The following is a 13,257-nucleotide window of genomic DNA, read 5'->3' on the forward strand; positions in this document are numbered from 1 at the left end:
TAGACACGCAGAAGTTCCACATCGTGTCACGTATAGAAACGCCATTACCATAGAACAAGACGAATTGGAGACACTTTGCACCCGACCAAACTATTGTGGGACATTGACTGAATTATGTCCTTTTTGTGGAGCATTATTTTTTACAAGAGAAAAAACGACCAGAGATAACGAATATACTGGCTGCTGCAATAGAGGAGCTTTTACAATACCAGCTCTGAGTGCATCTCCTCCCACGTTAAAAGATTTATACGTAGGAGATGGTCCTTTGGCTTCTCAATTCAGATCCCAAATAAGACTGATCAATAGTCTATTTGCAGTGGCATCCTTTAAAACATCGAGACCGATACCAGAGAGAAGGGGACAGGGTCATTGGTGTTTCACCATATGCGGTCAAATATACCATTTCATAAGCGGTATACCCAATTCACAGGATAAGGAGAACATCCAACTGAACCAGATTCATTTTTTGGACGTAGAAGAAGCTTTGGCCCGAAGAAATGCTTTTGCTGATGATAGAGTCGATCCAGCATTAATGAGATTGATGGAATCTATTCTGAGAACACATCATAGATATATAAAAGCTTATAAAATTATGGGAGATGAAATCCGACAAAGGAAAACACAAAATTTGGAGGTGGAAAATATAATAATAGGAATGACAAAAGAACCGGTCATAAATATTTTAGGTGCCCAACAAAATCAGAATTGAAGACCTGGACAGAGCGATATTGCAGCAATATTCGAGGGATCAGAACCTCCAATGAAGGTTGATTTGGTCGTCTATCCCCATAAGCCTGACGATCCTGATCCGATAAATCGACATCAAGAATTGAAGCTCCTCAATCCTTTAGCCGACCCGATGGTGTATCCTCTATTATTCCCATGCGGCGATAATGGCTATTCCACCGGAATGAAATACAACATCAGAAGAGGCAGAACTGCTGGAAAAACTGTAACCATTCTCCAATACTATCGATTTAGGCTCTACGTCCGAGATGTATTTTCTTCAATTCACAACGGTGGTAAATTGTTCCAGCAGTATATTGTAGATGGCTGTGTAAAATACGAAATGAGTAGGCTGTGGTGGTTAAGACAGAATCAAAATGAATTCAGGAGAACAGCAGAAGAAACTCTACGAAGATTTAATCAGAACAGACAGAATGGGCATGTTGGTCGAGCTATCATCTTACCTTCCGGATTTCCAGGCGGTGACAGATACCGTCAAAGGCAGTATCTAGATGCAATGACTGTCGTAGCTAGATTTGGAAAACCTGATCTTTTCATAACCTTCACGTGCAATCCGAACTGGCCCGAAATTAAAAACAACCTCTTCAAATTTGTAGAGTTTTTCAAATGAAACTGCTGGAATTCATTAACGACATCGTTCGAGATCAACTATATGGTGTCGTCATCAATAACCAATATGTAATTGAATTCCAAAAGAGGGGTCTACCACACGCCCATATCGTCGTCACATTCCATGAAGATGACAAATTGAAGGATGTTGAAATGGTCGACCGAATCATCAATGCCTATATTCCAGATAGAGAAAATCAACCCCTACTCTATCAGCGAGTTGCGGATTTTCATCTGCACCCTCCATGTGGCCGCATCAATCCGGAAACTCCCTGTATGGCAGATGGTAAATGTACCAAGTATTACCCTAAATCATTCAGAGAAAAGACCTCATTATCTGTTGGTCGTAATACGAGACCTGAATATAGAAGACCTGCCGATGGCAGAGAGATTTTTGTAGCTAAGTAGAACCGCCCCATCACAAATCGGAGAGTGGTACCTTATAATCCTTATGCTTTGGCCAAATATCAATGCCATATTAACTTTGAAGCCGTAGGTTCCCTACAAACCATCAAATATCTGCATAAATATATCAATAAAGGGCCAGATAATATTACTCTCTATGTAGATGAGGAAAACACGAATACAAGATAGGGTCAACGCATCGATGAGATACAACAATACATCGATAGCAGATATGTCAGTGGTATGGAGGCAACGTGGAGAACGTTCCAATTCAGAATGCATGGTCGCTCTCATTCTGTATTGGTTTTGCCGGTGCATTTACCAGGAGAAAGGGAAATCATTTACAACGAAGATGATGATGTCGGACAAATCCAACAAAGACTTGAAAAACCTTCCAAATTAGAGGCATGGTTTACGTTAAACAGATCAGACGTAAACGCAAGAAAATACAAATATGCCGAAATCCCTGAGCATTATGTATGGGATAATAAAAATACTAAATGGTACCAACGCTCTCAGGTTAGCAAACAGATAGGATGTATGGTAGAGATAAGTCCATCTGAGGCACGCATCGAAAAATTCTTTTTACGAATACTCCTGAAGAGAATTAGAGGAGCTACGTCCTTTGACGATCTGTTAACAACAGAAGATGGTTCCAGATGTGAGACTTTTAGAGAAGCTTGCCAAAAACGAAATTGGCTGATACAAAATGACAGCGAATATGAAAAGTGTCTGAGGGAAGCGGAACTTCATCACCATCCAAGAAAGTTCCGCAAATTATTCAGTTTGATTTGTTCAATAGCCATAGAAGATGAATTAGCACAATTAAAAAAAATGTGGCTTCTCTTCAGGAAATCCTTGATATCAGACTTCAAACATAATGGAATGAGTACTCCTGACGCTGAAAGTGCATGTTTAAAGGAGCTGAACAAAATAATATCACGAAGTCGACCAAGTATTTCGTTAGCTGATCTGGGAATAGTTCGCCTTTCTGAAGACAATCACGAATCCAGCGATACCGATGAACGAACTGAAGAGCCAACAACATCTTCAAGAGAAGAGGAGTATTCACGGGAGATTTATAAAATTTCAGCATTAAATAAGGACCAAAAAGTGGTGTTCCTGAGGGTATTGAAGGCCTGTGCGAGAAAATCCAAATTTTTAATACCTCTGGAGATTTATGAAGAACTAGGCGATCATGTCAGTGCCGAACAAATAGCAGAGCGAACGAACGAGAACGTTTTCTACCTGGACGGTTCTGGCGGAACAGGCAAGACTTTTTTATATAATACTCTAATTACAGTCCTCAATGATGCTTTAGGTAAAAGTACAGCAGCAGTTGCATGGACAGGAATTGCGGCCAATATTTTGAAAGGAGGTACAACTGTTCACAGGTCCTTTAGATTACCTCTCACTCTTTCCGATGAAACAAGTTGTGGTTATGACTTGCAATCCTCTCAGTCGATTTTTTTCAGAGACAAGGTCGCTTTGAATCTGGAATGAAGCACCAATGACGCCTAAATTCGCAGTCGAGGCAGTTCATAGATATTTAATGGACATCAATAGACGTGCTGAACCTTTTGGAATAAAATGCGTTCTGTTTGGTGGTGATTTCAGACAAATTCTTCCTGTTGTTTTAGGTGCCCATCGAATCGATGTCATCGCACAATGTCTGAAATCCAGTTTTCTATGAGATTCCTTCACGAAATTGAAATTGTCTCAAAATATGAGAGTCCAACGACAACCAGATATGGCGGCAGCAGTTTATGCAGATCTAGGTGGTATCTCTTTTTCATCTTGGTTATTGAAATTGGGTGAAGGTTCTCTATCGAATGCAATTCTCAATCAGCGGGCTGCTCCAATAGCACCGGAGGATCTCATCGAAATACCCTCCCGATTCCATGTTGCTTCTGTAGATGATTTAATAGATTTTGTTTATGGAGGTGATTTTACAGCTAAAGAAAACGGTACTAAGGCGATTCTTTGTCCAACAAATGCAGCAGTCGACATCATCAACGAAATAATCCTTCAACGGATAGCTGATACAGAATCGAGGACATATCTGAGCGAGGACGTATATCTAGGACAGGAGGATGACGATTTTTTGGCCCCCCTTGATCTTTTGAATTCCATCAATGCTCCTTCTCTACCCCCTCATGAATTAGTTCTAAAACGTGGAGCGATTGTTATGTTGCTTCGAAATTTGGATGTGGATGAAGGCGAATGTAATGGTTCACGATTGAGGATTATTCGATTAGGTCATCATATAATCGAATGCGAATTATTAACAGGTCATAGGATAGGCGAGAGGTTGTTCCTGCCGAGAATAAAGATGAAGGCCCAAACTCCCATGTTACCAAAAGAGATACTGCGTTTTCAATTTCCTGTCAGGTTAGCTTACAGTATGACCATAAATAAATCCCAGGGGCAAACTTTAGATAGGGTTGGTATTTGTCTCAAACGCCCATGTTTCACTCATGGTCAGCTGTATGTAGCTTTTTCTAGAGTTGGCAGCGTTGAATGCGTCCGCATATTTATCGAAGATTCCAGAAAACAGGGCACTTTCAAATTCCGAGGAAAGAAACGTTTCACTAGAAATATTGTGTTCTCGAAAGTTCTTGATGAACTGACTCCTCACCGGCGGGAAATAATTCATTTGCCGGATCCCAATCCTGATGAAGAAGATGCAGCCGACAATGGGGAAAAATCAGGTTTTGCAGGTCCTTCCTCTTCTAACATTCCTAATTCGAATTGCGAAAGTGATCCTACATCTCAGACGATGAGGATGACGTCTTTGAAACGACTGCTCTTAAAATTCTCGGCGAGGTAGATGAAGTCATGCAGCAAGCACCAATGACGCCTAAATTCGCAGTCGAGGCAGTTCATAGATATTTAATGGACATCAATAGACGTGCTGAACCTTTTGGAATAAAATGCGTTCTGTTTGGTGGTGATTTCAGACAAATTCTTCCTGTTGTTTTAGGTGCCCATCGAATCGATGTCATCGCACAATGTCTGAAATCCAGTTTTCTATGAGATTCCTTCACGAAATTGAAATTGTCTCAAAATATGAGAGTCCAACGACAACCAGATATGGCGGCAGCAGTTTATGCAGATCTAGGTGGTATCTCTTTTTCATCTTGGTTATTGAAATTGGGTGAAGGTTCTCTATCGAATGCAATTCTCAATCAGCGGGCTGCTCCAATAGCACCGGAGGATCTCATCGAAATACCCTCCCGATTCCATGTTGCTTCTGTAGATGATTTAATAGATTTTGTTTATGGAGGTGATTTTACAGCTAAAGAAAACGGTACTAAGGCGATTCTTTGTCCAACAAATGCAGCAGTCGACATCATCAACGAAATAATCCTTCAACGGATAGCTGATACAGAATCGAGGACATATCTGAGCGAGGACGTATATCTAGGACAGGAGGATGACGATTTTTTGGCCCCCCTTGATCTTTTGAATTCCATCAATGCTCCTTCTCTACCCCCTCATGAATTAGTTCTAAAACGTGGAGCGATTGTTATGTTGCTTCGAAATTTGGATGTGGATGAAGGCGAATGTAATGGTTCACGATTGAGGATTATTCGATTAGGTCATCATATAATCGAATGCGAATTGTTAACAGGTCATAGGATAGGCGAGAGGTTGTTCCTGCCGAGAATAAAGATGAAGGCCCAAACTCCCATGTTACCAAAAGAGATACTGCGTTTTCAATTTCCTGTCAGGTTAGCTTACAGTATGACCATAAATAAATCCCAGGGGCAAACTTAAGATAGGGTTGGTATTTGTCTCAAACGCCCATGTTTCACTCATGGTCAGCTGTATGTAGCTTTTTCTAGAGTTGGCAGCGTTGAATGCGTCCGCATATTTATCGAAGATTCCAGAAAACAGGGCACTTTCAAATTCCGAGGAAAGAAACGTTTCACTAGAAATATTGTGTTCTCGAAAGTTCTTGATGAACTGACTCCTCACCGGCGGGAAATAATTCATTTGCCGGATCCCAATCCTGATGAAGAAGATGCAGCCGACAATGGGGAAAAATCAGGTTTTGCAGGTCCTTCCTCTTCTAACATTCCTAATTCGAATTGCGAAAGTGATCCTACATCTCAGACGATGAGGATGACGTCTTTGAAACGACTGCTCTTAAAATTCTCGGCGAGGTAGATGAAGTCATGCAGCAAGCACCAATGACGCCTAAATTCGCAGTCGAGGCAGTTCATAGATATTTAATGGACATCAATAGACGTGCTGAACCTTTTGGAATAAAATGCGTTCTGTTTGGTGGTGATTTCAGACAAATTCTTCCTGTTGTTTTAGGTGCCCATCGAATCGATGTCATCGCACAATGTTTGAAATCCAGTTTTCTATGAGATTCCTTCACGAAATTGAAATTGTCTCAAAATATGAGAGTCCAACGACAACCAGATATGGCGGCAGCAGTTTATGCAGATCTAGGTGGTATCTCTTTTTCATCTTGGTTATTGAAATTGGGTGAAGGTTCTCTATCGAATGCAATTCTCAATCAGCGGGCTGCTCCAATAGCACCGGAGGATCTCATCGAAATACCCTCCCGATTCCATGTTGCTTCTGTAGATGATTTAATAGATTTTGTTTATGGAGGTGATTTTACAGCTAAAGAAAACGGTACTAAGGCGATTCTTTGTCCAACAAATGCAGCAGTCGACATCATCAACGAAATAATCCTTCAACGGATAGCTGATACAGAATCGAGGACATATCTGAGCGAGGACGTATATCTAGGACAGGAGGATGACGATTTTTTGGCCCCCCTTGATCTTTTGAATTCCATCAATGCTCCTTCTCTACCCCCTCATGAATTAGTTCTAAAACGTGGAGCGATTGTTATGTTGCTTCGAAATTTGGATGTGGATGAAGGCGAATGTAATGGTTCACGATTGAGGATTATTCGATTAGGTCATCATATAATCGAATGCGAATTGTTAACAGGTCATAGGATAGGCGAGAGGTTGTTCCTGCCGAGAATGAAGATAAAGGCCCAAACTCCCATGTTACCAAAAGAGATACTGCGTTTTCAATTTCCTGTCAGGTTAGCTTACAGTATGACCATAAATAAATCCCAGGGGCAAACTTTAGATAGGGTTGGTATTTGTCTCAAACGCCCATGTTTCACTCATGGTCAGCTGTATGTAGCTTTTTCTAGAGTTGGCAGCGTTGAATGCGTCCGCATATTTATCGAAGATTCCGGAAAACAGGGCACTTTCAAATTCCGAGGAAAGAAACGTTTCACTAGAAATATTGTGTTCTCGAAAGTTCTTGATGAACTGACTCCTCACCGGCGGGAAATAATTCATTTGCCGGATCCCAATCCTGATGAAGAAGATGCAGCCGACAATGGGGAAAAATCAGGTTTTGCAGGTCCTTCCTCTTCTAACATTCCTAATTCGAATTGCGAAAGTGATCCTACATCTCAGACGATGAGGATGACGTCTTTGAAAGGACTGCTCTTAAAATTCTCGGCGAGGTAGATGATGTCATGCAGGTTTCTAATGGTCTTTATAATGATGATGATGGTTGTGATGATTTTTGGAAAGGAGCTGTGCCATTCAGAACGGAGAGTGAACTGGAATCGAGGGTTTCTGTTTTTGATCGTCCAGGAACGTCAGGCTTGAATTTACTACAACAATCAATATCACGGACAAGAGGCTATTCTACCGATTCTGACTGAGAATAACTATTAAGTTATAAGAATTAAGACGTTTATTTCATATTTTTCGAAAAAAAAATAATTTTACAGATATTTGATCATTTCTTTTCCTTGAAAATAATTTTTATTTCTTATCAAATATCTGTGGCAGTTTATGTTCGACAATAAACATATATAATCCGAATATTGTTTTGATTCAATAGTTAAATGCAATAAATTTTTAATCAGGCCTGTCAATCGGATTATATTCAATATAAACTGTCCGTGAGTGTCGTTTATAGGACGACTGTCTCACGCTGATGAGGTCAAAGAAGTCCGAAACAGTTTATATCATATTCAAATATCTGTTTGAATTGAAAGAGCCAATAACTAGCTGTGAATAAGGTACGTATATTTTATGAATTTCCATTTTGAAATACAACACGTAATGAAATCGATAAGATTTATATTTTGTAAGTTAATAATTAAATTGATTTTGAGTGAATTTTATACAATACACTATCAGTATATACCAAATCAAAACAATGAAATAAATTATAACAAAAAATATTATTTATTCTTCGATAGCGAAATAATAAAATTTTATAGGTATTATATTATAGAATTAATGCATTCAAATTTCATTTGCTTCTATATTTTGCTGATCATAATGATCGAATAGTGAATTGTTCAACTTATTCTCTGTCAATTGAAAGATCGTAATCGTATCAAATAAAGTTAAATATTTGTTAAATACGTTATTACTATTTGCCTATCTCGGATCCTCCGCCATTTTGAGTTTCCAAGTCGAATAAATTTAAATAAATAAAAGAACTTGATTGATATTTTCTAAATCTCCTATCTTTTGAAAAAAAATTTAAGATTTATTAATGAGTATAAGACAATTTGAACATCTCTGGAAAAAATATTTCTATAATTCCTATAATTTCTTCGAAAATAACAAGAAAACGCATTAAAAAAAAAGTCATTATTGAAAATTCGAATAGTTCTCATTCGTTGATACATCCGCAGGACGAATGTTCATGAGTATTCGCAATATATAAAAAGTATTCCATGAAAAAATTTCACTTTCTTCATTAATGAACTAACAATGAGCATAGAGAATATTCGTAACTAAAGATTTGATGGTGCGTCCGCAAAGCGCATTCAATGATTATAAATTAAATGAAATTACGAATAATACATATCCGATAGTGCGTCCGCAGGACGCATGTTAGTGAATATTCGTGATCTATAATGAATATAATTATTGAAAATATGAATTAATGAAAATGCAAATGAACACTCGAACGTGCGTCCACAGGACGCATATTTTTGAATATTATTGATATATGATAAATATTTGATAATATTGAGAAAAAAGAATACAAGAATTTATTCATAAAGTATTACATATCTCATATTCATTTAAACATGGATGATATTGATCGCATATGGCAACATTGAAAAATATAAATCAAGTGAATTTAAGTATACTAAATATTCGATAAAGCGTCCGCAGGACGCTTATTCATAACAATAGTGTAATATATTGAAGAACTGATATTGTTATTTGATAGGTAGTTCATAATGAAAATATCCAAATCACTATTTATATAATCACTATTATATAATTTCATTATATTGTAATGAATACTCGAATACATTTTCACTTTTTTCAGTTCTACGGAAAACATTCTATATTTGCGGTGTTAACAATCGAAAAAAGATTACAAAGAAAAGGTGAATATTATCCATCTGGTATGTGAACACATTATTAATTATATGTTTATATCAATCTGATTATTTCCTTTTATAGATTAAATCATATTTTCAAAATGGTTTTATCACAGTCCTCAATTAAGAAACGGCTGAGACAACGAAGAAATGAGTGTAACTCATCTTCTCAAACACTGAATATACGAAATAGACGTGATGATAAAATAGAAAATGGAAGAAACTGTAACAATTCACCAACCATTCCATTTGTGCCATCTATTGTACAAGTTAAAGACAATATAGAAAATCGCAACAGACTATCCAATAGAGAATTGGTTGTTGTGCTAAAAAGACATCCTCTAATTAAATCCACGGCCGTAGTATTGAATTCCCAAGAAGCAGGATTTGAAAAAAGAGCTTATATAAATCGAGCAAAACAATTAAAAGTAGTTTTGCAACGAAATTTCGGGGATTTAATAGGAAAATTCGTCTGTCCACCAAATTTTCGACCAGTTTCTATTTCGACACCAGATTTTCAAATAAGAAATTTGACAGTGAGATTAGAAAAGAATGCCACTATAACAGATATGGTTATTTTTCGACAATTGAAAATAAACAGAATGAGAAGTCTCAGAATCTCATTGTCATCATCTCAACTAAAATACGATGAATTGGAAACTCCAAATAAACCTATAATCCCATGGCCAGACACACCATCCCCTTCAATAATAAGTTCAATGACGTCAACAACAAACAGAACTCAAAATCAACAATTACCAGCTACTGAAACAAGACACAGGCGCCGTAGACACGCAGAAGTTCCACATCGTGTCACGTATAGAAACGCCATTACCATAGAACAAGAAGAATTGGAGACACTTTGCACCCGACCAAACTATTGTGGGACATTGACTGAATTATGTCCTTTTTGTGGAGCCTTATTTTTTACAAGAGAAAAAACGACCAGAGATAACGAATATACTGGCTGCTGCAATAGAGGAGCTTTTACAATACCAGCTCTGAGTGCATGTCCTCCCACGTTAAAAGATTTATACGTAGGAGATGGTCCTTTGGCTTCTCAATTCAGATCCCAAATAAGACTGATCAATAGTCTATTTGCAGTGGCATCCTTTAAAACATCGAGACCGACACCAGAGAGAAGGGGACAGGGTCATTGGTGTTTCACCATATGCGGTCAAATATACCATTTCATAAGCGGTATACCCAATTCACAGGATAAGGAGAACATCCAACTGAACCAGATTCATTTTTTGGACGTAGAAGAAGCTTTGGCCCGAAGAAATGCTTTTGCTGATGATAGAGTCGATCCAGCATTAATGAGATTGATGGAATCTATTCTGAGAACACATAATAGATATATAAAAGCTTATAAAATTATGGGAGATGAAATCCGACAAAGGAAAACACAAAATTTGGAGGTGGAAAATATAATAATAGGAATGACAAAAGAACCGGTCATAAATATTTTAGGTGCCCAACAAAATCAGAATTGAAGACCTGGACAGAGCGATATTGCAGCAATATTCGAGGGATCAGAACCTCCAATGAAGGTTGATTTGGTCGTCTATCCCCATAAGCCTGACGATCCTGATCCGATAAATCGACATCAAGAATTGAAGCTCCTCAATCCTTTAGCCGACCCGATGGTGTATCCTCTATTATTCCCATGCGGCGATAATGGCTATTCCACCGGAATGAAATACAACATCAGAAGAGGCAGAACTGCTGAAAAAACTGTAACCATTCTCCAATACTATCGATTTAGGCTCTACGTCCGAGATGTATTTTCTTCCATTCACAACGGTGGTGAATTGTTCCAGCAGTATATTGTAGATGGCTGGGTAAAACACGAAATGAGTAGGCTGTGGTGGTTAAGACAGAATCAAAATGAATTCAGGAGAACAGCAGAAGAAACTCTACGAAGATTTAATCAGAACAGACAGAATGGGCATGTTGGTCGAGCTATCATCTTACCTTCCGGATTTCCAGGCGGTGACAGATACCGTCAAAGGCAGTATCTAGATGCAATGACTGTCGTAGCTAGATTTGGAAAACCTGATCTTTTCATAACCTTCACGTGCAATCCGAACTTGCCCGAAATTAAAAACAACCTCTTCAAACATCAGAAATGGGAAAATCGACCAGATTTGATTTGTAGAGTTTTTCAAATGAAACTGCTGGAATTCATTAACGACATCGTTCGAGATCAACTATATGGTGTCGTCATCAATAACCAATATGTAATTGAATTCCAAAAGAGGGGTCTACCACACGCCCATATCGTCGTCACATTCCATGAAGATGACAAATTGAAGGATGTTTAAATGGTCGACCGAATCATCAATGCCTATATTCCAGATAGAGAAAATCAACCCCTACTCTATCAGCGAGTTGCGGATTTTCATCTGCACCCTGCATGTGGCCGCATCAATCCGGAAGCTCCCTGTATGGCAGATGGTAAATGTACCAAGTATTACCCTAAATCATTCAGAGAAAAGACCTCATTATCTGTTGGTCGTAATACGAGATCTGAATATAGAAGACCTGCCGATGGTAGAGAGATTTTTGTAGCTAAGTGGAACCGCCCCATCACAAATCGGAGAGTGGTACCTTATAATCCTTATGCTTTGGCCAAATATCAATGCCATATTAACTTTGAAGCCGTAGGTTCCCTACAAACCATCATATATCTGCATAAATATATCAATAAAGGGCCAGATAATATTACTCTCTATGTAGATGAGGAAAACACGAATACAAGAGAGGGTCAACGCATCGATGAGATACAACAATACATCGATAGCAGATATGTCAGTGGTATGGAGGCAACGTGGAGAACGTTCCAATTCAGAATGCATGGTCGCTCTCATTCTGTATTGGTTTTGCCGGTGCATTTACCAGGAGAAAGGGAAATCATTTACAACGAAGATGATGATGTCGGAGAAATCCAACAAAGACTTGAAAAACCTTCCAAATTAGAGGCATGGTTTACGTTAAACAGATCAGACGTAAACGCAAGAAAATACAAATATGCCGAAATCCCTGAGCATTATGTATGGGATAATAAAAATGTTAAATGGTACCAACGCTCTCAGGTTAGCAAACAGATAGGATGTATGGTAGAGATAAGTCCATCTGAGGCACGCATCGAAAAATTCTTTTTACGAATACTCCCGAAGAGAATTAGAGGAGCTACGTCCTTTGGCGATCTGTTAACAACAGAAGATGGTTCCAGATGTGAGACTTTTAGAGCAGCTTGCCAAAAACGAAATTGGCTGATACAAAATGACAGCGAATATGAAAAGTGTCTGAGGGAAGCGGAACTTCATCACCATCCAAGAAAGTTCCGCAAATTATTCAGTTTGATTTGTTCAATAGCCATAGAAGATGAATTAGCACAATTAAAAAAATTGTGGCTTCTCTTCAGGAAATCCTTGATGGCAGACTTCAAACATAATGGAATGAGTACTCCTGACGCTGAAAGTGCATGTTTAAAAGAGCTGAACAAAATAATATCACGAAGTCGACCAAGTATTTCGTTAGCTGATCTGGGAATAGTTCGCCTTTCTGAAGACAATCACGAATCCAGCGATACCGATGAACGAACTGAAGAGCCAACAACATCTTCAAGAGAAGAGGAGTATTCACGGGAGATTTATAAAATTTCTGCATTAAATAAGGACCAAAAAGTGGTGTTCCTGAGGGTATTGAAGGCCTGTGCGAGAAAATCCAAATTTTTAATACCTCTGGAGATTTATGAAGAACTAGGCGATTATGTCAGTGCCGAACAAATAGCAGAGCGAACGAACGAGAACGTTTTTTACCTGGACGGTCCTGGCGGAACAGGCAAGACTTTTTTATATAATACTCTAATTACAGTCCTCAATGATGTTTTAGGTAAAAGTACAGCAGCAGTTGCATGGACAGGAATTGCGGCCAATATTTTGAAAGGAGGTACAACTGTTCACAGGACCTTTAGATTACCTCCCACTCTTTCCGATGAAACAAGTTGTGGTTATGACTTGCAATCCTCTCAGTCGATTTTTTTCAGAGACAAGGTCGCTTTGAATCTGGGATGAAGC

The 13,257-nt window shown here is 38.5% G+C and overlaps 4 protein-coding genes across 4 annotated transcripts; all 4 read left to right on the plus strand.

The window, feature by feature from the left end:
- The first annotated feature begins 1,353 nt into the window (after positions 1-1,353).
- On the plus strand, positions 1,354-1,764 carry LOC123686569. Its single transcript, XM_045626798.1, has one exon. The coding sequence runs from the start codon at positions 1,354-1,356 to the stop codon at positions 1,762-1,764; it is 411 nt and encodes a 136-aa protein (XP_045482754.1).
- Positions 1,765-3,511: 1,747 nt separating this feature from the next.
- Positions 3,512-4,591, plus strand: LOC123686570. The gene has a single exon (XM_045626799.1). It carries the CDS (start codon positions 3,512-3,514, stop codon positions 4,589-4,591), a length of 1,080 nt encoding a protein of 359 aa, XP_045482755.1.
- Positions 4,592-6,197: 1,606 nt separating this feature from the next.
- Positions 6,198-7,679, plus strand: LOC123686571. The gene has a single exon (XM_045626800.1). The coding sequence runs from the start codon at positions 6,198-6,200 to the stop codon at positions 7,275-7,277; it is 1,080 nt and encodes a 359-aa protein (XP_045482756.1). The 3' UTR covers positions 7,278-7,679.
- Positions 7,680-11,622: 3,943 nt separating this feature from the next.
- LOC123686572 lies at positions 11,623-13,254 on the plus strand. Its single transcript, XM_045626801.1, has one exon. The coding sequence runs from the start codon at positions 11,623-11,625 to the stop codon at positions 13,252-13,254; it is 1,632 nt and encodes a 543-aa protein (XP_045482757.1).
- Positions 13,255-13,257: the final 3 nt, after the last annotated feature.

The sequence above is a fragment of the Harmonia axyridis genome, chromosome X (assembly GCF_914767665.1).
Source record: "Harmonia axyridis chromosome X, icHarAxyr1.1, whole genome shotgun sequence".
In the NCBI taxonomy this organism is placed as follows: domain Eukaryota; kingdom Metazoa; phylum Arthropoda; class Insecta; order Coleoptera; family Coccinellidae; genus Harmonia; species Harmonia axyridis.

Bases quoted from the DNA above. Each gene is read 5' to 3' on its own strand.
- LOC123686570 (XM_045626799.1), top strand. From the start codon at position 3,512: ATGGCGGCAGCAGTTTATGCAGATCTAGGTGGTATCTCTTTTTCATCT.
- LOC123686571 (XM_045626800.1), top strand. From the start codon at position 6,198: ATGGCGGCAGCAGTTTATGCAGATCTAGGTGGTATCTCTTTTTCATCT.
- LOC123686572 (XM_045626801.1), top strand. From the start codon at position 11,623: ATGGCAGATGGTAAATGTACCAAGTATTACCCTAAATCATTCAGAGAA.
- LOC123686569 (XM_045626798.1), top strand. From the start codon at position 1,354: ATGAAACTGCTGGAATTCATTAACGACATCGTTCGAGATCAACTATAT.